The 24401-nt window shown below is 36.9% G+C and overlaps 2 protein-coding genes and 1 long non-coding RNA gene across 3 annotated transcripts; all 3 read right to left on the bottom strand.

Annotated features, from left to right (window-relative positions):
- Positions 1 to 1704: 1704 nt before the first annotated feature.
- Positions 1705 to 20169, bottom strand: LOC146305250 (high affinity immunoglobulin gamma Fc receptor I-like). The gene is made up of 11 exons (XM_084713057.1): positions 20094 to 20169; positions 16559 to 16615; positions 16164 to 16403; positions 15582 to 15827; positions 6283 to 6528; positions 5047 to 5220; positions 4327 to 4371; positions 4074 to 4145; positions 3700 to 3783; positions 2768 to 2842; positions 1705 to 2414 (listed from the first exon to the last, which is right to left on the bottom strand). The coding sequence occupies exons 1-11, from the start codon at positions 20167 to 20169 to the stop codon at positions 2407 to 2409; spliced, it is 1323 nt and encodes a 440-aa protein (XP_084569183.1). The 3' UTR covers positions 1705 to 2406.
- LOC146305251 (uncharacterized) lies at positions 9188 to 12005 on the bottom strand. The gene is made up of 5 exons (XR_014769132.1): positions 11937 to 12005; positions 11684 to 11755; positions 11310 to 11393; positions 10182 to 10256; positions 9188 to 9828 (listed from the first exon to the last, which is right to left on the bottom strand). It is a non-coding gene; the product is annotated as an uncharacterized LOC146305251 (long non-coding RNA).
- Positions 19200 to 22801, bottom strand: LOC146305249 (butyrophilin subfamily 1 member A1-like). The gene is made up of 6 exons (XM_084712851.1): positions 22735 to 22801; positions 21919 to 22033; positions 21444 to 21776; positions 21041 to 21322; positions 20819 to 20941; positions 19200 to 20392 (listed from the first exon to the last, which is right to left on the bottom strand). Exons 1-6 carry the CDS (start codon positions 22741 to 22743, stop codon positions 20313 to 20315), a joined length of 942 nt encoding a protein of 313 aa, XP_084568977.1. The 5' UTR covers positions 22744 to 22801; the 3' UTR covers positions 19200 to 20312.
- Between the last annotated feature and the right edge of the window lie 1600 nt (positions 22802 to 24401).

The following is a 24401-nucleotide window of genomic DNA, read 5'->3' as shown; positions in this document are numbered from 1 at the left end:
ATATGTACATTATATATTACCTTGCAACATGACACAAATATTATGACATAAAAACAGTGAATAACAAGTACTGCTGTTTGTGTATCACCAGGTGTTTTGATCAGGTATTATTAGTAAATAAGTAAATAGTTATTGTCATATTATCAATCTCTCAACTTAAATATTTCAACATGGCACTTTATGATATTTGATAGACAGACAAATAAAAAAAATGACTGGAACAAAATAAAATTAAAATTGAGAAAAATTTGGACAAAAATTGGACCATAATCATAACTGAAATATGTATTGATTATACTACAAAATGATACACAAACCCCAACCCTGCTTGAGTTCCTCAAGAATCAGTCCTTGGGACAGTTTTAGTCACCATTTATATCAATCATATCAGATCTTATTTCACTGTCACCATTGTCATGTTATATTGACCTTTTGAATTCTATTAAATTTCATAGAAAGAAACTCACTCAGTGTGATGCAGAGAGCTGTGACCTCCATGGCGTCTCGCTGCTGACTGACTGAGCGTCTGTCTGAACTCAAGCTAAATGTGTTTTAGGTGAAAGTGTTGCTGCTTCCTTTTCCTGTGCAGAGGACAGACCACAGCGGTTTGTAGTCATACAGCCGTTAATATGGAGGACAAAAATACTCTGACTGAGCTCTTGAACTGTCCAGAGGCAGTTTACAAACAGGGGGCATGTAGTTTGAACGAGCCACAATTGAGTTGCATGATGGGAAATGTAGGATCCAGAATATTGGAGGTTTGTAGCATGTCTGAGACAGAAAAAGCAGGATATTTCATCCTCTGGTGCATCAGTTTTGACAATTCTTTTCTAATATTTATCTCTTGAAGGTCCACTTAATTTTTATAGATGTTTTCTCAAAATTCAGAACTAATCATCTGTGTCTCCTATCACTTTGATGATGTTTGACCTGTTCTTCTCAAAAACATCAAAACTAATGAAACCCCCTTGTGGGCTGGGCAGTTCTGCTGACTGACCTTCATGTAATTGTCATTTGAAATGTACCTTTACATGCAGCTCTCCTGGTTGTAGTAATAGTATGAAGCCATATATGGTGTCTGACATGGTGAGTATCTCCACTGTGACACATACTTTCAAAGATACTTATGGTCTGCACAGTTCTGCTTACAGACCCTTTTGTATTTTTCTTCATTGTCTTCCTCCTCAAAATGTCCATCCTGACTCATTTCTGCTCAGCAGCTATAATTTGATGTTATTTCTACCTTCTACCTATTTCTAAAGGGGGGCAGCATTGAGCTTTAAATAATACCAACATCACTACGACTGCAACCCCAATACCAAAACAGCTGGGACGTTATTTAAAACATAAATAGACCAATGATTTCCAAAACCTATATTCAACTGAATATGGTGCAAAAAAAAAAGCTGTTTAATTTTCACACTAAATAACTTTATTGTTTTTTGTACATATACACTCATCTGAATTTGATGCTGTAACAAAGTTGTGACAGGAGATGTTAAAGTGAAAATCGTTTTCGTTCTTGCTTGATATGCGACTTCAGCTGCTCAACAGTTCGGGGTCTCTGTTGTCGAATTTTGTGCTTCATAATTCACCACACATTTTCAGTGGGAGACAGGTCTGGACTGCAGGCAGGTCAGTCTGGGATCTGAACTCTTTTACTACGAAGACACGCCGTTGGAACACGTCCACATTGTGTCTCTGCATCGTCTCGCTGAAATAAGCAGGGACATCTCTGAGAAAGATAAGATCAGTGGTTGACCACACAGCTTCATCAGACGTGGAAACAGACAGAGCAGGTAGGACCACGTGGTTTAACTGTCAGACCATACTGCACCTTTTAAAAATAGACACTGATGCTGTGAGTCAGTTGAGGCTCACAGACGAAGGGTAAAGATGATCTCAAAAACTTATGAACCATGTCAGTCTTTTAAAACACTTTTAACAGTCAATCTACTTAAAACTAACAAATAAATTGTCTGTATATAAAGATGGAGGACATGACAAAACAGCAGAGGACATAAACCCCGCCCACTTCATGTATATACACACATCTGATAAATACACTACAGTGAACAAATTAATAATCAGTCCTCATAAACCAGCTACACAACAACCAGCTGAACACAAACTAAATCTACTGAGGATGGACGACACATGTAGACAAACAGGATCATGACAACAGATAAACAGATGTAACCAAACTTTATCTTGGTCAGTCACACTTGTACAAAAATTCTACTGTATCAGAAAAAAGTTTGAAAAATATACATGCTGATTAAAAAAAGTTATAAATCTCTGGAGTAGTCCTGTGTTTTAATCCCTTTTCTGTCATGTAAACACTGTTTAACAGTAGTTTCACAATGATGGAGTCTCTCCTCCATCCTTTAGTTGATGCTTCTGCTGTCAGTGACCTGGAAGACACGTCACACAACTAGTCTTCAAAAACATGAAAAAACATATCAATCATGTATAATACTGCATGTAAACTGTAAACTATATCAACATGCTCAGAAATTAATGCATAAATCAAAATTCCATGTAAGTTATTCATGGCTCATTTTGTGTATCTGTATTGATTTGCATTTTGTATTTGGATTTTGCATCAACTTTTATGCTGATGACACTCAGGTTTCCTCTAAAGCCAGTTTGACCAAAATTGTTTCCTTGCATGTTATTATAGTTGACAATTTGTTAACAGAATTTACAAAAGCTTCTATTAAGTTGATTAAACTTAATGTAAGCAGAATTAATTCAAGTGTGATACCTCTGTCCTTCTGCTGTAGTGCAACAACAGCATATGTTGATGTGTCTGGATCAGGAACATTTATCTCTCCAGGAACTGAGATACAAAAGGAAAACAAACATTACTATCTAGTGTTTCAGCTGAGAAAAAAAAAAGAATATTTGCAAATAATTTAATTGAAGTAGTGAGTAGAGAGTTCATAACCATTTATAGACAAATAGCCTATAAACAGATAAAATTATAAACCATAAATATGACTTCAGTTGTATTAAAGAAACACTTTGTAGACGACAGTTTTATTTTTCTGTTTAAGCCTTTTTAGCTTCATATAATTGGATTACTGTTAGTAAGGGTTGAATAAATCTTGAATTGTGTTCAACTTAACTACAAATCTGTTACACACAGTGTGTTAATTGTCCTCTGGCTATTTTACCATCTCATTAAATTTAAAGGTTTGTCATTCGGTGTGAAGTCTTCTTCAAGTCAAACTGATCTGTACTAATAGATCAACATTGGCAGTTAACCACAGGAAGAGTATTTAAAAGCTGCAGCAGTTGTGTTCTTGCAAACAGCGCCTTCAGATATATGAACAGACAAGAATAACAAGAGCCAGATAGAACGAGGTGCTTTCATTGTTCCACTCAAAAACCACTGAAACAGTTACTGATGCAGAAGAAGATGAAGCTCAGGCCACATTAATAATTAGAAACTTGCTCTGTTGCTGGTTTGTCCAATGTTACAAACCCCGTTATTAAACAGAAAAAAAGTTCAACTTGAATCGATGCTTGAACTGTAATGAATGCACTTAATTTACATTTGAACAACTGTGAATTCACAACTGCTGCAACCACACACACACACACACACACACACACACACACACACACTAGACCAAAATCTGTAGCACTAAGACAGAATTTGCTACATAAAAGACATCAGTGTCAGTAAAGTACCTCGCTTCTTCTTCTTCTTCTTTGTTGTGACAACTGCATACGTCACATCATCTGTATCCTCCGCGACATTTACATCTTGACAGCCTGAAACATTTTTAAAATTATTCAATTATACCTTATTTAAACAGAAAAACATGGAGCTTGATTAAAACAATTTAGCAGCTAGGTGGTTAATTAGTTGTTAGCAGCTGAGAAACAGAAACAAAGGCACCAATTATTAATCAATACTTTGCTGATGACAGTGATCTTTACATGACTTAATTCAAACTTCATATACAGTCCTGTGTTAATCTAAAAAGAAAATAAATAGAATTAAAAGTTGCAAAAGAAATCTTTGAATTTATCATTTTAAAAAGACAATTTCAAAGACATACCTTTGTTCTTCTTGGGTTTTTTGACACTAGCATATGTAGCTATTTGTGGATCTGCACTGACATGTTCACACACTGAAACAAAAAATTTAAAAATGATTTCAAAATTAGTATTATTAAGACGGATGTGTCATTTGTCCTGAAATTCAAATGAAAAATTTTAACACAATACTACTACACAGCTACTCAATTGATTATCTTACCTAAATGTATTTAAATAATGACAATAACGTACATTGTTGTGGTTGAAACTCACCTGCCTCTGATCCTGTTGTTGGCATCTTAGAGGAAAAGCAGGCTACTGTACGACAGAAGTAAAAAAAATAATGACATATATGAAAAAAGAAAGGAAATAGAGGACAGACTTGTGATAAATAACCTTTGCAAGACCTAAGATTGTTTCTATGCTAATATTTCCAAAAATATTCCTCAGTTTTTTAGAACATCTGCACAGGACAACTGCAGCAGAGCAAAGGTTAGGGACAGACTGTGGCTTTAGCAAACAAGCTATGGTTTAGGTGTGAATAGGGTTAAACAAAAACACTTGGTTAAACTGGTAACGCTTGATAAAAATAGAGCCCTTGCAGGTCTGTAAAAACATGCACACTCTGGTCTCTTAAACACTCAGACACCACCCCAACCTCCACATCTTTACTTTCTTTCATGCCACACGAGGCCCACAACAATAAATCCACAGGTTAGGTTGCTATGGTAATACCAGCCCAGTATCCTTTGAACTGACCCCTCAGGAGGTTGACCAAGGTTCCACCAGGTACCAAGTTTGCTCAATTGCTGATGTACCACAGAGCAAAAAGGGGCGGGTCAATTTCAAAGATACTGTGCTGGTATTACCATAGTAACTGTGGTGTGTCGTCATAGTTTCGTCATCATTTGTAATTGTTTTGGGAGTAATGAATTTGTTTTCTTACTTTAGGGAGCCATTCTATATCAAAGAAACTACATTTCATTTCATTACCTCTGTGTTTCCAACATTGAAGTAGTCCCAACACCAACAGCAGCACAGCGACACACAAGACGCTGAAGACAACCATCAGTGGGATGGACAGCTGATTGGAGCTGGAGTAGGGAGGAAGATGAGGAGTCTGTTGAGCCTCTTGAGGTGTTGTTACTTGAAGTGCTGGAGTAAAATCTGTTAACATGAGAAAAGATGCTGATCATATGTACTGACATGAAGTTTGATTCAGATACTCAGGGTGTCCAGAGGATGGATCCTCCTCTGACCTTATCCTCTTGTGCCATATTGAGGTTGACATTTTATTTGTTACAGAAATGTCTCATCAGTTATTGGATGGATTACCATTAAATTTTGCACAAACATTCATGGTCCCAAGAGTCTGAACCGCAACAGTTTTGGTCCCCTCTCATTTCATCTGGTGCCAACATCAGGTGAAAGGTATTTTTTTTCCAGTGATTTATGAAAAAGTACCTGCAAAGAAGTGCAAACCTCAGTTCCAAAAAAGTTGGAACACTGTGCAAAGCTGACAAAAAATAGGATCCATTTATTTGACCTGAATTCTATTACGATTCAGGTAAGACAATCCTCAAAAGGTTTAGCTTTTTGTTTCTATTTAAGGAAATTTTCTGCCTCAGGTCGTTATACAATTTGTACAGCGTGCAATAACCCCATCCCACAACCCTTAAATGATTGAGTAAAAACTTCCCCTAAAAAAGCCATTTTAACAGGAAAGAAAAAAAAGCTCTCTTTTTTTGATTCTGTCCCATTTAAGATTTTGGAACCTCGGTGCTTGCAAACCATCTTTGTTCCCACCAGTGTCGAGCAGAACCAGACTAATGAAGGATTATCATCAACAGACTCGCTGATTTGGTTCCCATGGAAAATTTGCTACTTTGTGGTTTCAGCTGGGAAACAACTTTTCAGGTTCCAAAGCAAACCAGACCAGGGGCCAGTTCCACGTTGGTGAAAAAGACCTACCACCAGCTCTTTGTCGAGCACCACGATCAGCCAAAACATCTTTTTTTTTTTTTTTTTTTACTGCGTGAAATCTCATCATCTCACAGGTTGATTGTGAAGAGATCTGTTGAGCTTTAGAGCCCCAGAGTCCTCATGGCAATATATAAAATTTTACCCTTACTACTGGTAGAGGTGTAACATTTACTATAGCAAGAAAATTGCTAAAATATCTAAAGTTCTGATTAAAGTACTGAGCAAATAAATACTCATATGTCTCACCTGTGACAGTCAACCAGCTCTCTGCTGATTCTCCAGCTCCCGTTACTTTACACTTGTAGCGTCCTTCATCAGACTTGGAAACATTATAAATGGTCGTCTCGCCTATATATCCAGGCCTAAACATTTGGCCATCTTTAAAGAAATCAGCTGGGAGGTTGGACTCCTCTGCCTTTTTTCTACAGTGCAGAGTGACGTCCTGCTGTTCCATCACAGGGAGAGCAGGACTCTCCAGGATCACATCACCACCTGAACAAGCGGGAAAACCAATATTTTAATAAATATATTTAGATATATTTGATCTGTCAGTGAACCGCAATCAAAATTGAACCACCAGGGCTCCCTTATGACTCTACAGACTCTTGTGTAAGTGCAATATGTCCATGAAGTGGACTTTGTTAATATATTCTATGATGTGAAACATTGAACAACTGATATACTTTGACATATTACATATAAAGTTCTGATCCTTTTTTCCAACACAGAATTTATCTAAAATCTAAAATGAAGAATTTTATCATTTTTGAAAAATATAAAAGTAACTTGAGTTAGTGAGTTGACTATTCATACGGGTGACAGTGATGTTGAAGGTGATGTTTCTCTCTCCGTCTTCATTTTCACACCAGTATTCTCCACTGTGCCGTGCAAAGGCAGGTTTAATGTCCAAGCGTCCTGCTGATGTCTCCCATCGTGCAGCATTTGAGGAAGTTTTTCTCATCACTCTCCAGTCAGCCGGGCCGTGAAAACCAGAACAATGAAGTGAGATGGACTCATATTCAAAGAACTGCAGTCTGTTTGGATTGATGTGAAGAAAAGCTGCATCTGTGACAGAAGAAAATAGAAAACAAAAATCAGGCATCTATTCCCAAATTTATCCACCCTCTTAGAAAACGTGTTGCATACTATAACATAAAGAGAGCCTTTGATAATGCTGTAAAATACGACATGTCACAACACATTGAAACAGCAAGAAAGACATGTATAATCATAAAAAACTGTATAATCCAATTAATTCACAAACCTGAACTCACCAGCTTTGTGAACAGAGTGATGGTTCTGAGCAGAGAACAGCAACAGAACTTCTACCACTGAAGAGACAAAAGAAAACAGCACAGACACGTAATGTCTTAATATGTACATTATATATTACCTTGCAACATGACACAAATATGATGACATAAAAACAGTGAATAACAAGTACTGCTGTTTGTGTATCACCAGGTGTTTTGATCAGGTATTATTAGTAAATAAGTAAATAGTTATTGTCATATTATCAATCTCTCAACTTAAATATTTCAACATGGCACTTTATGATATTTGATAGAGAGACAAATTTTTTTAAAAAAATGACTGGAACAAAATAAAATTAAAACTGAGAAAAATTAGGACAAAAATTGGACCATAATCATAACTGAAATATGTATTGATTATACTACAAAATGATACACAAACCCCAACCCTGCTTGAGTTCCTCAAGAATCAGTCCTTGGGACAGTTTTAGTCACCATTTATATCAATCATATCAGATCTTATTTCACTGTCACCATTGTCATGTTATATTGACCTTTTGAATTCTATTAAATTTCATAGAAAGAAACTCACTCAGTGTGATGCAGAGAGCTGTGACCTCCATGGCGTCTCGCTGCTGACTGACTGAGCGTCTGTCTGAACTCAAGCTAAATGTGTTTTAGGTGAAAGTGTTGCTGCTTCCTTTTCCTGTGCAGAGGACAGACCACAGCGGTTTGTAGTCATACAGCCGTTAATATGGAGGATAAAAATACTCTGACTGAGGTCTTGAACTGTCCAGAGGCAGTTTACAAACAGGGGGCATGTAGTTTGAACGAGCCACAATTGAGTTGCATGATGGGAAATGTAGGATCCAGAATATTGGAGGTTTGTAGCATGTCTGAGACAGAAAAAGCAGGATATTTCATCCTCTGGTGCATCAGTTTTGACAATTCTTTTCTAATATTTATCTCTTGAAAGTCCACTTAATTTTTATAGATGTTTTCTCAAAATTCAGAACTAATCATCTGTGTCTCCTATCACTTTGATGATGTTTGACCTGTTCTTCTCAAAAACATCAAAACTAATGAAACCCCCTTGTGGGCTGGGCAGTTCTGCTGACTGACCTTCATGTAATTGTCATTTGAAATGTACCTTTACATGCAGCTCTCCTGGTTGTAGTAATAGTATGAAGCCATATATGGTGTCTGACATGGTGAGTATCTCCACTGTGACACATACTTTCAAAGATACTTATGGTCTGCACAGTTCTGCTTACAGACCCTTTTGTATTTTTCTTCATTGTCTTCCTCCTCAAAATGTCCATCCTGACTCATTTCTGCTCAGCAGCTATAATTTGATGTTATTTCTACCTTCTACCTATTTCTAAAGGGGGGCAGCATTGAGCTTTAAATAATACCAACATCACTACGACTGCAACCCCAATACCAAAACAGCTGGGACGTTATTTAAAACATAAATAGACCAATGATTTCCAAAACCTATATTCAACTGAATATGGTGCAAAAAAAAAAGCTGTTTAATTTTCACACTAAATAACTTTATTGTTTTTTGTACATATACACTCATCTGAATTTGATGCTGTAACAAAGTTGTGACAGGAGATGTTAAAGTGAAAATCGTTTTCATTCATGCTTGATATACGACTTCAGCTGCTCAACAGTTCGGGGTCTCTGTTGTCGAATTTTGTGCTTCATAATTCACCACACATTTTCAGTGGGAGACAGGTCTGGACTGCAGGCAGGTCAGTCTGGGATCTGAACTCTTTTACTACGAAGACACGCCGTTGGAACACGTCCACATTGTGTCTCTGCATCGTCTCGCTGAAATAAGCAGGGACATCTCTGAGAAAGATAAGATCAGTGGTTGACCACACAGCTTCATCAGACGTGGAAACAGACAGAGCAGGTAGGACCACGTGGTTTAACTGTCAGACCATACTGCACCTTTTAAAAATAGACACTGATGCTGTGAGTCAGTTGAGGCTCACAGACGAAGGGTAAAGGTGATCTCAAAAACTTATGAACCATGTCAGTCTTTTAAAACACTTTTAACAGTCAATCTACTTAAAACTAACAAATAAATTGTCTGTATATAAAGATGGACGACATGACAAAACAGTAGAGGACATAAACCCCGCCCACTTCATGTATATACACACATCTGATAAATACACTATAGTGAACAAATTAATAATCAGTCCTCATAGACCAGCTACACAACAACCAGCTGAACACAAACTAAATCTACTGAGGATGGACGACACATGTAGACAAACAGGATCATGACAACAGATAAACAGATGTAACCAAACTTTATCTTGGTCAGTCACACTTGTACAAAAATTCTACTGTATCAGAAAAAAGTTTGAAAAATATACATGCTGATTAAAAAAAGTTATAAATCTCTGGAGTAGTCCTGTGTTTTAATCCCTTTTCTGTCATGTAAACACTGTTTAACAGTAGTTTCACAATGATGGAGTCTCTCCTCCATCCTTTAGTTGATGCTTCTGCTGTCAGTGACCTGGAAGACACGTCACACAACTAGTCTTCAAAAACATGAAAAAACATAGAACTTATGTATGATACTGCATGTAAACTGTAAACTATATCAACATGCTCAGAAATTAATGCATAAATCAAAATTCCATGTAAGTTATTCATGGCTCATTTTGTGTATCTGTATTGATTTGCATTTTGTATTTGGATTTTGCATCAACTTTTATGCCGATGACACTCAGGTTTCCTCTAAAGCCAGTTTGACCAAAATTTTTTCATTGCATGTTATTATAATTGACAATTTGTGAATAGAATTTACAAAAGCTTCTACTAAGTTGATTAAACTTAATGTAAGCAGAATTAATTCAGGTGTGATACCTCTGTCCTTCTGCTGTAGTGCAACAACAGCATATGTTGATGTGTCTGGATCAGGAACATTTATCTCTCCAGGAACTGAGATACAAAAGGAAAACAAACATTACTATCTAGTGTTTCAACTGAGAAAAAAAAAAGAATATTTGCAAATAATTTAAGTAGTGAGTAGAGAGAGTTCATAACCATTTATAGACAAATAGCAGCTAAACAGCTAAAATTATAAAACACAAACATGACTTCAGTTTTATTAAAGAAACACTTTGTAGACGACAGTTTTATTTTTCTGTTTAAACCTTTTTAGCTTCATATAATTGGATTACTGTTAGTAAGGGTTGAATAAATCTTGAATTGTGTTCAACTTAACTACAAAACTGTGACACACAGTGTGTTAATTGTCCTCTGGCTATTTTACCATCTCATTAAATTTAAAGGTTTGTCATTCGGTGTGAAGTCTTCTTCAAGTCAAACTGATCTGTACTAATAGATCAACATTGGCAGTTAACCACAGGAAGAGTATTTAAAAGCTGCAGCAGTTGTGTTCTTGCAAACACCGCCTTCAGATATATGAACAGACAAGAATAACAAGAGCCAGATAGAACGAGGTGCTTTCATTGTTCCACTCAAAAACCACTGAAACAGTTACTGATGCAGAGGAAGATGAAGCTCAGGCCACATTAATAATTAGAAACTTGCTCTGTTGCTGGTTTGTCCAATGTTACAAACCCCGTTATTAAACAGAAAAAAAGGTTAAACTTGAATGGATGTTTGAACTGTAATAAATGTACTTAATTTAAAGTTAAACAACTGTGAATTCACAACTGCTGCAACCACACACACACACACACACACACACACACACACACACACACACACACACACACACACGCATGCATCATTATATTCATCTTAAGACCAAACTTATCACAAGAAGTCTGTGAATCCATTTGGACTTTATGTGCCTTTTTCTAATTGTCCACTCTCACTGCTGTGGTCTCTTTTAGCCAATCACACACCTTCACACACCTTCACACACACACACACACACACACACACACACACACATACTAGACCAAAATCTGTAGCACTAAGACAGAATTTGCTACATAAAAGACATCAGTGTCAGTAAAGTACCTCGCTTCTTCTTCTTCTTCTTTGTTGTGACAACTGCATACGTCACATCATCTGTATCCTCCACGACATTTGCATCTTGACAGCCTGAAACATTTTTAAAATTATTCAATTATACCTTATTTAAACAGAAAAACATGGAGCTTGATTAAAACAATTTAGCAGCTAGGTGGTTAATTAGTTGTTAGCAGCTGAGAGACAGAAACAAAGGCACCAATTATTAATCAATACTTTGCTGATGACAGTGATCTCTACATGACTTAATTCAAACTTCATATACAGTCCTGTGTTAATCTAAAAAGAAAATAAATAGAATTAAAAGTTGCAAAAGAAATCTTTGAATTTATCATTTTAAAAAGACAATTTCAAAGACATACCTTTGTTCTTCTTGGGTTTTTTGACACTAGCATATGTAGCTATTTGTGGATCTGCACTGACATGTTCACACACTGAAACAAAAAATTTCAAAATTATTTCAAAATTAGTATTATTAAGACGGACGTGTCATTTGTCCTGAAATTCAAATGAAAAATTTTAACACAATACTACTACACAGTTACTTAATTGATTATCTTACCTAAATGTATTTAAATAATGACAGTAACGTACATTGTTGTGGTTGAAACTCACCTGCCTCTGATCCTGTTGTTGGCATCTTAGAGGAAAAGCAGGCTACTGTACGACAGAAGTAAAAAAATAATGACATATATGAAAAAAGAAAGGAAATAGAGGACAGACTTGTGATAAATAACCTTTGCAAGACCTAAGATTGTTTCTATGCTAATATTTCCAAAAATATTCCTCAGTTTTTTAGAACATCTGCACAGGACAACTGCAGCAGAGCAAAGGTTAGGGACAGACTGTGGCTTTAGCAAACAAGCTATGGTTAAGGTGTGAATAGGGTTAAACAAAAACACTTGGTTAAACTGGTAACGCTTGATAAAAATAGAGCCCTTGCAGGTCTGTAAAAACATGCACACTCTGGTCTCTTAAACACTCAGACACCACCCCAACCTCCACATCTTTACTTTCTTTCATGCCACACGAGGCCCACAACAATAAATCCACAGATTAGGTTGCTATGGTAATACCAGCCCAGTATCCTTTGAACTGACCCCTCATACCTCCTTTTTTTTCTTAGGCTTACAAACTTGGAATCTCAGCTGTCAACTTTCTCCTTTCCTGTTTCCTACTACCCAGCCGATCTGCAGCCCCAGCTCCAAAAAAGCTGGGACATTGTAGAAAACATAAAGAAAAACAGAATGCCATGATTTACAAAAAAAAATTTCAACTGGTATTCCATTTGTTCAAATTCATATTTAGTGCTTCATAATGCTGGGACACAGGTCTGGACTGCAGGCGGGTCAGTGGAGAACCTGGACACTGTTGGACCACATACAGAATTTGTCTTGGCATTGTCTTACTGACACAAGCAGGGACATCTCTGACAAAAGACACTGTCTAGATGGAAGTATATGTTACTCCAAAACCTGTATGTACCTGTAAGCATTAATGGGGCAGCTAGAGTTTTGCTAACGTTAGCAAACTTAAGATGTCCCTGTAAGTGTCTCTTTTACAAGCTCACAGGCAAAATCTTTCTACTGTTGTTCAAATTTGGTTTACTTCTTAACATAGACGAGCCGAGCATGTAGCCTAGCTACACACAGGAAACCACCAGGTACCAAGTTTGCTCAATTGCTGTTGTACCACAGAGCAAAAAGGGGCGGGTCAATTTCAAAGATACTGTGCTGGTATTACCATAGTAACTGTGATGTGTCGTCATAGTTTCATCATCATTTGTAATTTTTTTGGGAGTAATGAATTTGTTTTCTTACTTTAGGGAGCCATTCTATATCAAAGAAACTACATTTCAAATTTCATTACCTCTGTGTTTCCAACATTGAAGTAGTCCCAACACCAACAGCAGCACAGCGACACACAAGACGCTGAAGACAACCATCAGTGGGATGGACAGCTGATTGGAGCCAGAGTAGGGAGGAAGATGAGCCTCTTGAGGTGTTGTTGCTTGAAGTGCTGGAGTAAAATCTGTTAACATGAGAAAAGATGTTGCATTGATCATATGTACTGACATGAAGTTTGATTCAGATACTCAGGGTGTCCAGAGGATGGATCCTCTTATTTTTGCTGATTCCCTGACCTTATCCTCTTGTGCCATATTGAGGTTGACATTTTATTTGTTACAGAAATGTCTCATCAGTTATTGGATGGATTACCATTAAATTTCGCACAAACATTCATGGTCCCAAGAGTCTGAACCGCAACAGTTTTGGTCCCCTCACATTTCATCTGGTGCCAACATCAGGTGAAAGTTTTTTTTTCCAGTGATTTATGAAAAAGTACCTGCAAAGAAGTGCAAACCCCAGTTCCAAAAAAGTTGGAACACTGTGCAAAGCTTACAAAAAACAGGATCCAATAATTTGACCTGTATTCTATTACAATTCAGGTAAGACAATCCTCAAAAGGTTCAGTCACTGCTTTTTGTTTTTATTTAAGAGGGAAATTTTCTGCCTCAGGTCGTTTCACCATTTGTACAGCGTGCAATAACCCCGTCCCACAGACCCTTAAATGATTAAGTAAAAACTTCCCCTAAAAAAAGCCATTTTAACAGGAAAGAAAAAAAAAGCTCTCATTGTTTGATTCTGTCCCATTTAAGATTTTGGAACCTCGGTGCTTGCAAACCATCTTTGTTCCCACCAGTGTCGAGCAGAACCAGACTAATGAAGGATTATCATCAACAGACTCGCTGATTTGGTTCCCATGGAAAATTTGCTACTTTGTGGTTTCAGCTGGGAAACAACTTTTCAGGTTCCAAAGCAAACCAGACCAGGGGCCAGTTCCACGTTGGTGAAAAAGACCTACCACCACGAGCACCACGATCAGCCAAAACATCTTTTTTTTTACTGCGTGAAATCTCATCATCTCACAGGTAGATTGTGAAGAGATTTGTTGAGCTTTAGAGCCCCAGCATCCTCATGGCAATATATTAACTTTTACCCTTACTACTGGTAGAGGTGTAATACTATAGCAAGAATATTGACATGAACACAGTAATATCTAAAGTAGTGCTGTCAGGCGATTAAAAAAATTAATCTAATTAATTACAGGATTTGTAATTAATTAATCTAATTAATCGCATTTTAATCTCATATCTGCTAAAGGTCCCAAAATAAAGAATTTGAATTCTAGGACATTACAAAATTGTAGTGCATGACTAATCAATTGAATACACAAGGTACAAATCACTGCTTTGTTGTTAATAGTCCCGTCTTTGTTCTTTTTATAAATAAACTTGCCGTTCAAAGGTCCAAGTAAGCTTGCCTCGCTCTTAGGGGTGCAACGGATCAAAAAACTCACGGTTCGGATCGTATCACGGGTTTGAGTCACGGATCGGATCATTTTTCGGCTCAGCAAAAAAGAAAAAAGTGGTGGGATTAGAGTTAAATTATTTTAAAAATGCACTTGTCTTTGATCTTTGTCTGTCTGTAATTATTACCATAGTTATGTAATGTAATAATAATGATAATAGTAATGATAATGGTAATATATTAAAAACTTCAAACTTATACAGTGCTGTACTATGTATATACTATACATATATTAGATCATTATACACTGTACAGTATAATATACAACTACACTCTGTAGTCTGGCTCAATGTCCCGCCTACAGCAGCACATCTGATTGGTTAGAAGTCACGATCAATCAGCAGACACACTGTGTCACAGACGGGGTGAGACAGAGCTGCAGCGGTGAACAGAAAGGAGCTGTGTAGAAGTTAAGACAGCTGATATCACCAAAGTTTCACTGAACATCACAGTTTTATGATCTGTTTCTTTGGTTATAGCAGAGTTACATCAGTGAAAAAAGTTATGGTCTGGATTTCACTCAAGGTGATGTGACGACTTTTAAATCAGTCGCTCTTCACAGAGATGCGCTGCATACAGCCGCATTTGTCCTCTTTTCACTGCAACTCTGCATTGAGATTTCTGGTATTATAACTTATACAAAAGTAACAGTGACAGTAAAACTATGATGCTCACATGTGGTCCGCGGATCACACGCGTGCCGAACTCAATGGGCCAAATTTAAAATGCTTGCGCATTGACTTGCCACTCATGATTAATTGCGTTAATTTTTATAGCGCGTTAATTTGCAGCGTAATTAATTAATCTAATTAACGCGTTAAACTGACAGCCCTAATCTAAAGGTTTTCCTTTCTAAAGTACTGAGCAAATAAATACTCGTATGTCTCACCTGTGACAGTCAGCCAGCTCTCTGCTGATTCTCCAGCTCCAGATATTCTGCACTTGTAGCGTCCTTCATCAGACTTGGAAACATTATAAATGGCCCTCTCATTTGTAAATCCAGGCCTAAAATCTCGACCATCTTTAAAGAAATCAGCTGGGAACTTGGATTTATCGCCCTGTTTTCTGCAGTGCAGAGTGACGTCCTGCTGTTCCATCACAGGGAGAGCAGGACTGTCCAGGATCACATCACCACCTGAACAAGAAGGAAAACCAATATTTTAATAAATATATTTAGATATATTTGATCAGTCAGTGAACCATAATCAGAATTGAACCACCAGGGCTCCCTTATGTCCCTAGAGACTTTGTTAATATATTTTATGATGTGAAACATTGAACAACTGATATACTTTGACATATTACATATAAAGTTCTGATCCTTTTTTCGACACAGAATTTATCTAAAATCTAAAATGAAGAAGTTTGAGAAAAAAATACTGAACTGAAGACCTACTGAAGCATTCAGTCACATTTTATCAGTTTTGAACGACATAAAAGTAACTTGAGTTAGTGAGTTGACTAAACATACGGGTGACAGTGATGTTGACAGTGTTGCTTCTCTCTCCGTCTCCATTTTCACACCAGTATTCTCCACTGTGTGAAATATAGGCAGGATTAATGTCCAAGCGTCCTGCTGATGTCTCATTTGAGGGAATATTTCTCATCACTCTCCAGTCAGCCGGGCCGTGAAAACCAGAACAATGAAGTGAGATGGTCTCATATTCAAAGAACTGCAGTCTGTTTGGATTGATGTGAAGAAAAGCTGCATCTGTGACAGAAGAAAATAGAAAACAAAAGTCATCTATTCCTAGATGTAATACATAAAAAACTTTATTTTACAAATAACACCCTGAGCATATAAATACAAATGTTAGTTATTATTTTTTTTATGTTTATACAATTAATTACTAAACCTGAACTCACCAGCTTTGTGAACAGAGTGATGGTTCTGAGCAGAGAACAGCAACAGAACTTCTACCACTGAAGAAACAAAAGAAAACAGCACAGAGACGTAATGTCTTAATATGTGCATTATATATTACTTTGCAACATGACACAAATATGATAACAGCCAGTTTTATATCAATCATATCACCAAATGTCCATCTTTACGCCGATGACACTGTCCTCTATATGTGTCAGACTCCATTCATGCCACCACCCTAAATCTACAGCTCTCATTTAACCATCGCCTAAAACATCTTTATAACTTAAAATGGTCCCAAACTGCAAAAAGACAAAATTAATGTTGGTAATTAATTATGATGTTGAAATCTGTTCTGTTAATGTCAAGATAATGTGGAATGTGAAATGTTGTAAATATCTGGGTATTTGGATCAATGAAAAACTTTCTTTTGTATATTTTACTGTAATTCTTTACGTGACCATTATTATCATTATTTATTTATGACATTTGTTATTATTTTATGATACGTGATGCCAGGTAACTTTTAAAATCAAATGAATTCAGTGGTTTTTGGATGTTTATGATCATTTGAAGTTAGTAACATTTATATTCTAATAAAATACTATTTTTGAATTGTAAATATAAAAGGCAATATGCTGCAAAAAAGACAGTGATTGCTTCATTTTAATGCATTTTCACACTGTGGATTATAGTTGTTGTAGTTGTGGGTCTGTGGTCTGATTTTAATGTATTTTCTTTTTTTAAATTGTTGTATAGTAGTATAATAGTATATACTATTATACAACTGAAGTTATGGTGGTTTGCTGTGGTTTTTTGAAACCCAGCATAACAGGTACAAAGCACATTTATCAACAATGACGATATATGAGTTAAGTTTAACTTTAAACTTAACTTTTAACTTTTAAGAGAAAACAAAGGAATAAAAGACAAACAACTATAAGAAGGATTATGCAGAAGATGCCACATCGTATTTTATATAATTAAGGCAAATTTGACACATCAGCTTGATAACACTCATTGGTTAATTATTGATTAATAATTTGCTTTCAGTTTCAAGCACATTTTACATTTGATCTTTTGAGTTCTATTAAATTTCATAGAAAGAAACTCACTGAGTGTGATGCAGAGAGCTGTGACCTCCATGGCGTCTCGCTGCTGACTGACTGAACGTCTGTCTGAACTCAAGCTAAATGTGTTTTAGGTGAAAGTGTTGCTGCTTCCTTTTCCTGTGCAGAGGACAGACCACAGAGGTTTGTAGTCATACAGCCGTTAATCTGGAGGACAAAAATACTTGTATGCATGTAGTTTGAAAGATGTGAGCATTTTCTAGGCAGAGAAAGTAGAGCAAGAGACACAACCGACTTGCATGATGGGAAATGTAGGATCTAGTGAAGTGTAGGTTTAGAGGCAGAGCATTTCAACTTGTGCTGCATCAATTATGATGAGTCTTTTCTAAAAATTGTCCTTTGAAAGTCCACTAAACTTTGTATGGAAGTGCAACGCTTCACTTCAAATGTAAAGTTGGAAGTTCTTGTGTCTCCGTCTGTAATTTTTGACCCATTTATTTTTTGTTGATGACTGCATAGTCTTTGTACACAAACAAATTGATTCATGGATTCTCACTTTTTTAAATAACACATTTTTTAATCGTTGGGCTTCAGAGACAGTATCAAGTATTTTCCAGTCAAATGTGAAGTCATTGGTGTTAAAATCAAAGTCAAAGTCAAAGTCCCTGTGACCTTTTGGTTCTTGAATCTTCTCTGCACTGATTACCGTGAACAAAAGTATGTGGACACCTGAGCGGAAGTGCCACACCTGAACATGTTATTCCAAAACTATGGTCCTTAATCTGCTGTTCTGACGGCCTCCGCTCTTTGGTTGTGGAACCTTTCACTCTTGTTCAGACACAAAGACGGAGGAGAACACAGGTTCCATCCTATCCTCTCTGTCTCTTCTTCTCTCCTCTTCCAGGCTTAGTCACATATGAAATATGTAAAAGTTGCTCTATTCTGCCCTCTGCTGTAAATCAGCCACTTATTACACATCTGAAACAGATTTGCACACCTCACATTCATATACTCAGTTTAAACACAAAAGAAAAAAACTATTACTGCCACATTTTATTATATTAACCATAATAACCATGGTCAGCAGCCATCCTGTTTACGTGAACGCGACGTCTCATTCAAATTTGGCCCCAACGTCCTCTTAGACTGAAGTATGAACTGATTAGAATTTGGTGGTCAAAGGTCACTGTGACCTCACAAAACACACACAAATTCATTCATTATGTCAAAATTTCACACAAATTATCTAAGAGGATAAAACGATGAATCGATGACATTTTACAACCCTGACAAACTCTGTGCAGAGCAACCAAACCATCTCTGCGTGTTTTTGAAGAGACGCTGTGGGTTTAATCAAAGGCAGCTCAACCACAGAGAATTATGGTTTCTTACTTTGGTTCTGATGCAAACAGCTTCTGAATCTTTGAATATTTTATGGACCTAAACTGCAACATATAAGAACAAAATGCATTGCAAGAAAAGTGGAGCTGCACAGAGCTGTCACAGATTAATGTCCTTTCTGCAGAAAATGTACAACCAAAGTGTGAAGAAACACTGCATTTATTTTTTAATATTTATATATATTTTATAAAGACAATAATAATCAGCTATACATAATTTCCACCACTTCAGGAGAAGGGAAGAGCTCTAAAGTGAAATAAATTTTGTCAGTGTTGTTTTTCAAGTTTATTCTCTGCTGTGTTAATTGTTAATTTTTCTATCAAACACATGAAATAAAGATCCAAACCCTACTATATATTCACACCCAATAATAAGACAAATATTAAAATTCAGTTCAAGTAAGAAACTTTTATCAATATAAAGTGTAAAAAAAATAAACTGATATCAGCAGAAAAAAAAATATACAAACTGCATCAAGAAAGAAAACTGCTTCCAGTTCAGTCAGTTTTGGTCAAAATAATCACAACAAACTCAAAGTTAATGTAATAAATCACAATATTACAGTTCATCAAAAGCAGGAAACATGAAGTAATACACTCATTCAAAAGTACAAAAATATCAAATTGATCAGAAAGGAATTCAATTTGATCAAAATATGTTTTGCAAAAATAATTGTCTAATGTGTAATGTCATGGACATTCTTATTTATAATGGCATTATTTTATTCCCATCTTTACACATCACATGTGTCTTGTCACTGCGTTAAAGAAATCTTTACCAGCAGCGGAAAAAATTAAAACTCAGTGATCAATAATCTGAGTGGATCAAGTTTCCTGTTTGTGTTCTGACTGAAGTTTCCTCTGAATCTCCTCCAGCTGCTCTCTGATTTTCTCCCTCTGCTTCTCTACTTCCTTCTTCCTGTCTGTCAATGTATTTAACACACTGTATGTTTTGTGCAGTAGTGTCCATGTTGTCTGTTGAAGTTTATCAGCTTCTCGTCTTCTGTTCATGAGATGCATTTTGGCAGTTAATGTGACACTTTTCATGTCACAGTATTCCTGACTCTGAGCTGAGTTTCTTTCTACCATCTCATCCACTGACTTCATCTTGTCCTGGATATCATCCAGGTTTTTCATCATGTCGTCTCTGTGATGTTGAACTTGATCACTCTGTTTTTTCAGTTCATTTCTTTGTTCCATCAGCATCTGAATCGTCTCCTCCAAGTCTTTCTCTTCTTCCTCTTTTTCCTGTAACCTTCCTTCAAGTTTGACCTTTTCTTTCTTCAAATCCTCCATTTTCTTCCAGTCTGCCAGAAGCTGCTCTCTCTCTCTTTCTTTCTCTCCTCAGCTTTAGTTTTTCTGTCTGTGTGAAAATAAGAACATGAAACTGTGTTGAATTCACTTTAAACTTGTTCTGTTTGTGCATCATCACATTTTACAGAGACAATGAAAAACATTCCTTGAAACAGGAGACAATAAAAGAAAATATTATTCTAAAGAATATACATATTGTCCAAACTTAGGAATCTTTTGGATTGGATTTTGTCTTCAATATAAACTTCCATCCATCTCACAGGGTCACAGGGCTGGAACCAATCACAGCTCTGGATGTTATGTTCACCCTTAACAGATCACCAGTGAATACTAAAACTTCAATATTGGAATTTTAAACATCGTGATCCATGAATTTATGTTTGTAAAACTGTTTAAACAATGAGTGGTAAAGATGTAGACAGCAGTGACATCTGATGTCTGACTGTTCACATCACAATCAAAGAGCTGCACTCACCTTTAGTCTGCTTTTGTCTCCATTTGCACACAATAAAAACTACTGCGAGAATAAAAATGAGGCCAATAACCACAATAATGCTGATACAAGCAGCAGAAGATGATGAGATCACGATGCAATCATCTGGAATGATAAAAAACCACAAGAGAACAGTAGTTATATGAAACCACAGTCAGCTGTTTTAAGGCTGAAAAAATAAAGATATTAGGGCAGAAAACCCACCAGAAATCTGAATATTTATCTCTCTGATCTGGTTGATTTTCTTCTGTTGGACTCTACAGGTGAAGCTGTTGCTGTGTTTCTTCTCCACAGTCACTCTGCTGCTGACAGTATAGAGACCATCAGGACCTCTGACTGTCTCTGTAGGTCCAGCAGAGAGGACGTGTCCCTCACTGTCCAGCCACAGAACCTCAGGCTCTGGATACCAGCCTTCAGACTCACACTGGAGAACCAGTGTGCTGCTGTTTGATTTAGTTCCTGCTATGAGCGGTGAGGAGACAGAACCTGATGGTGGGAGAGAAGAGAAGTTTAGAGCTGACAGATCGTCCACCCCGATGTCAGACCTGCAGAGAGACAACAGGAGAGCTGCTAACACCTAAACTCACCAAAACTTAAGGTCACTCACCGACAACAAGCTCTACAGTCGACTCTTTACTTTGTGAAGGAAAGTAGCATCTGTATTTTCCATTATCAGAGAGTTTCACTGCAGAGAGTTTCAGTGAAAGGTCTCCATGCTTCAGTTTCTCTCTGGAGACTGATGTCCTGCCTTTGTAGGACGGGTTTTGGTTGACTAGATAGTTTTGACCTTCATACCACACATGGACAAATCTGGGGTCCAAGTCAGGTCTCCCCCACTCGACAGTCTTGGAAACAGCATCCAGGGGAGGTTCCAGGAGACACGGCAAGAAAACATCCTCACCGACTAACGTCACCACTGTTTGAGATGATCCAGCGCCTCCTAGAAAGACAAAGACCTAAAGTCGGAACGAACTCATGTACACAGTTATTGTCTGCATTGATTCAGTGATTGCTTTAATTCAAAGTTGACCCTTCTTTTTATTTTTCCCGTCATCTAGAGCTGATGTTTGTGTGTCAGTCACCTCTACACGAGTCTGTCAGTAGAAGGATCACAGTGAGCTGGAAAACCAAAGTACTGAAGGATCTGAGCTTAAGATTCAGGAGGAGTCCATCGATTAGGCAGAACATCCTGGATTTCTGGGGGAAATAAGAAGTAAAAAGGATAAACCGTAACCAACCATAAAAATCCACTTTTACCATGTTTTTATAAATAAAACATTTAATAAATCAGATGATGAATGACATTCCAGTAAACCCTTCCGTAATAATCCTACCTCTGTCTTCTAAAAGTTATGTAATGATCCAAAATTGTTTTCATAATTATGTTGGTAATTCCCGACTGGATTATGTTCCCAGATATTGGGGTTGGTTACAGGCTTACAAAGAACACCTAGTGAAGAACGTTAACACCACAGTCTGAGGTTCCTGTGACTCCTTTGACAAACTGCTTTGATTAAGATAAAGAAACATCCTGATTTGGGGCAGGTCTAAACAATGAAAGCACTTCCGTTAGCATTAGGGGAAGGTTGCCTCGCCACAATATGAAGGTTACACAGCATGTAAGAACAAGAAAAAACATGCTAATATTAATACAGAGAAATAAAAGGAATTAAAGAAGAAAAAATATGAAAGCAAGTCCATCAAATGGTTTTACGAAGTCACTGATTCTACTAACCTTATCTCGCCATGCAGGCCGTGATTATGATGACGTTTTATGAAATCTGAACTAAAATAAACAGCAGTCTATTTATTCCTGTTACATCCCTTATAATTAAAAGGCAGTGAAAGCACCATTAAAATTTAAGTAAAGATATATTCACTGAAGAAGAGACACATACCTGTTGCATCTGAGTCAGCTCTCTCCCGAGACTACAGAACTGTACGGTGAAAGTCCCTCCATATAAAAAAGTAAGGTGTGTCTCCTTAGTGCAAGTCTTCAGGGACAATTTTGGTTGGTCGCTGCATGAACATGTTATGACTCCGTCTTGGTGAGTTAATGAATAACTGGACAGACTTCCACTTTTCAAAGTCAATACTTTGTGATAACACTTGATAATAACCAGCATTTAGTTCTGCATTAAGTTTATTTTTTAATCTCTACACTTGCTCTGTACCAGAAAACTTTGTGTCAGAAGTCTTCAAAATCTAAAACTAACGACCTACTGATAACAGGTATGAAAATGTGCTATTACAATAATCATTTTATGAAAATGTTGGCCATTTAAACTTGTGTCCCTGATTTCCATCAACTCTGACAGGTTTTTCACAAAAGCATGATTTAATCAGGCACAAACCCTGTCTCACTTTCTGTTGTAAAAAATGCAGGAGTACGGCTCAAGCACCGGTAAACTTTCTATTTTTAGACAAATTCATTAAAATGTTGCTTGATGTGTCTCAGCCATAATATGTCAAATCTGTAGTCGTCAAATCAAACCTATTTTGTGCACATCATTAGCATCATATTTGATACACAAGTTGAGATCTGAGATCTCTGCAAAATCAGTCAGGGCCCCGTTTCCCAGAGCCTTCGTAGCGCTACGTTGTATTTTAACGTCTCCCTTAAGGTTGTCCCAATTCTGGGAAACAGCCCGTAACCTTAAGAGAGACCTTAAAATACAACTTAAGACGCACGCAGCGCTATGAAGGCTCTGGGAAACGGGGCCCTGATCAATACTGTTCTAGGAAACCTGTTGTGTGGAGTATAAGACATGTCTTCTGCCCTCTGGTGGATCATCAGTGCACTGCAGGCAGCAGTGATATTGTTTCTAAAATATCAATCATAAATGCCTGATGTATCAAATATAACACAAACAAAATATTATATATTTAAATGTATTTTTGTCAAGAGGCCCAACAAACGCTACAGTTTGAAAAAAACAGAATTTTCTGGAAATTATTTCCTGCGTCAGGCTTTACTTGGTTAAGAGAACTTTTTGACAAACTTTAAAAAAAATAATAATAATAAAATCGTTGCTCACTATGATTATGCAATGAGATGAAAACAATGTAAACAACTTGCTCCTAAACACATCAACTACATCAGCTTTTCCATCTGACGGAGCTGACGTCTACATTTAATAAAAGATTTTGTCACGTTGTATGATTCAATACTAGCTGCACCTGAAAACTTTAGAGTTTTCCTTTCACATGAGACCAAAACCGTGCCATCCACTCTGACTGACTGAAGAACAGCTGTAGTGTGGATGTGCCTTGCAGAGGTGTTTTAGACTCATTTTGCATGACTTTATGGGATGGATCCAGTGAAACTCGAAGCCCTCGGTTTGTAATTCAGTTTATAAGTTTTCTACTAAAAATTAAAAATGCACATCATTGGACTGCAGTCACAGGTTGAGTAGAACAAAGTATAATGAGTGACCTGATATTAGTATGCAAAAAGATGCTCCAGTGTAAAATATTAAACAACAATGCATTTTTCCATATTTCCTTATGTGTCTGGTTCAGGTTTGACACTTTGCTCTCAGAAAAGAAGTGGCTCCTTCAGAGA

The sequence above is a fragment of the Lutjanus erythropterus genome, chromosome 23 (genome assembly GCF_056507025.1).
Source record: "Lutjanus erythropterus isolate fLutEry1 chromosome 23, fLutEry1.hap2, whole genome shotgun sequence".
Taxonomy (NCBI): Eukaryota; Metazoa; Chordata; class Actinopteri; order Lutjaniformes; family Lutjanidae; genus Lutjanus; species Lutjanus erythropterus.
The sequence above is the reverse complement of the archived record's forward strand: the minus strand, read 5'-3'. Positions and strand labels throughout refer to the sequence as shown.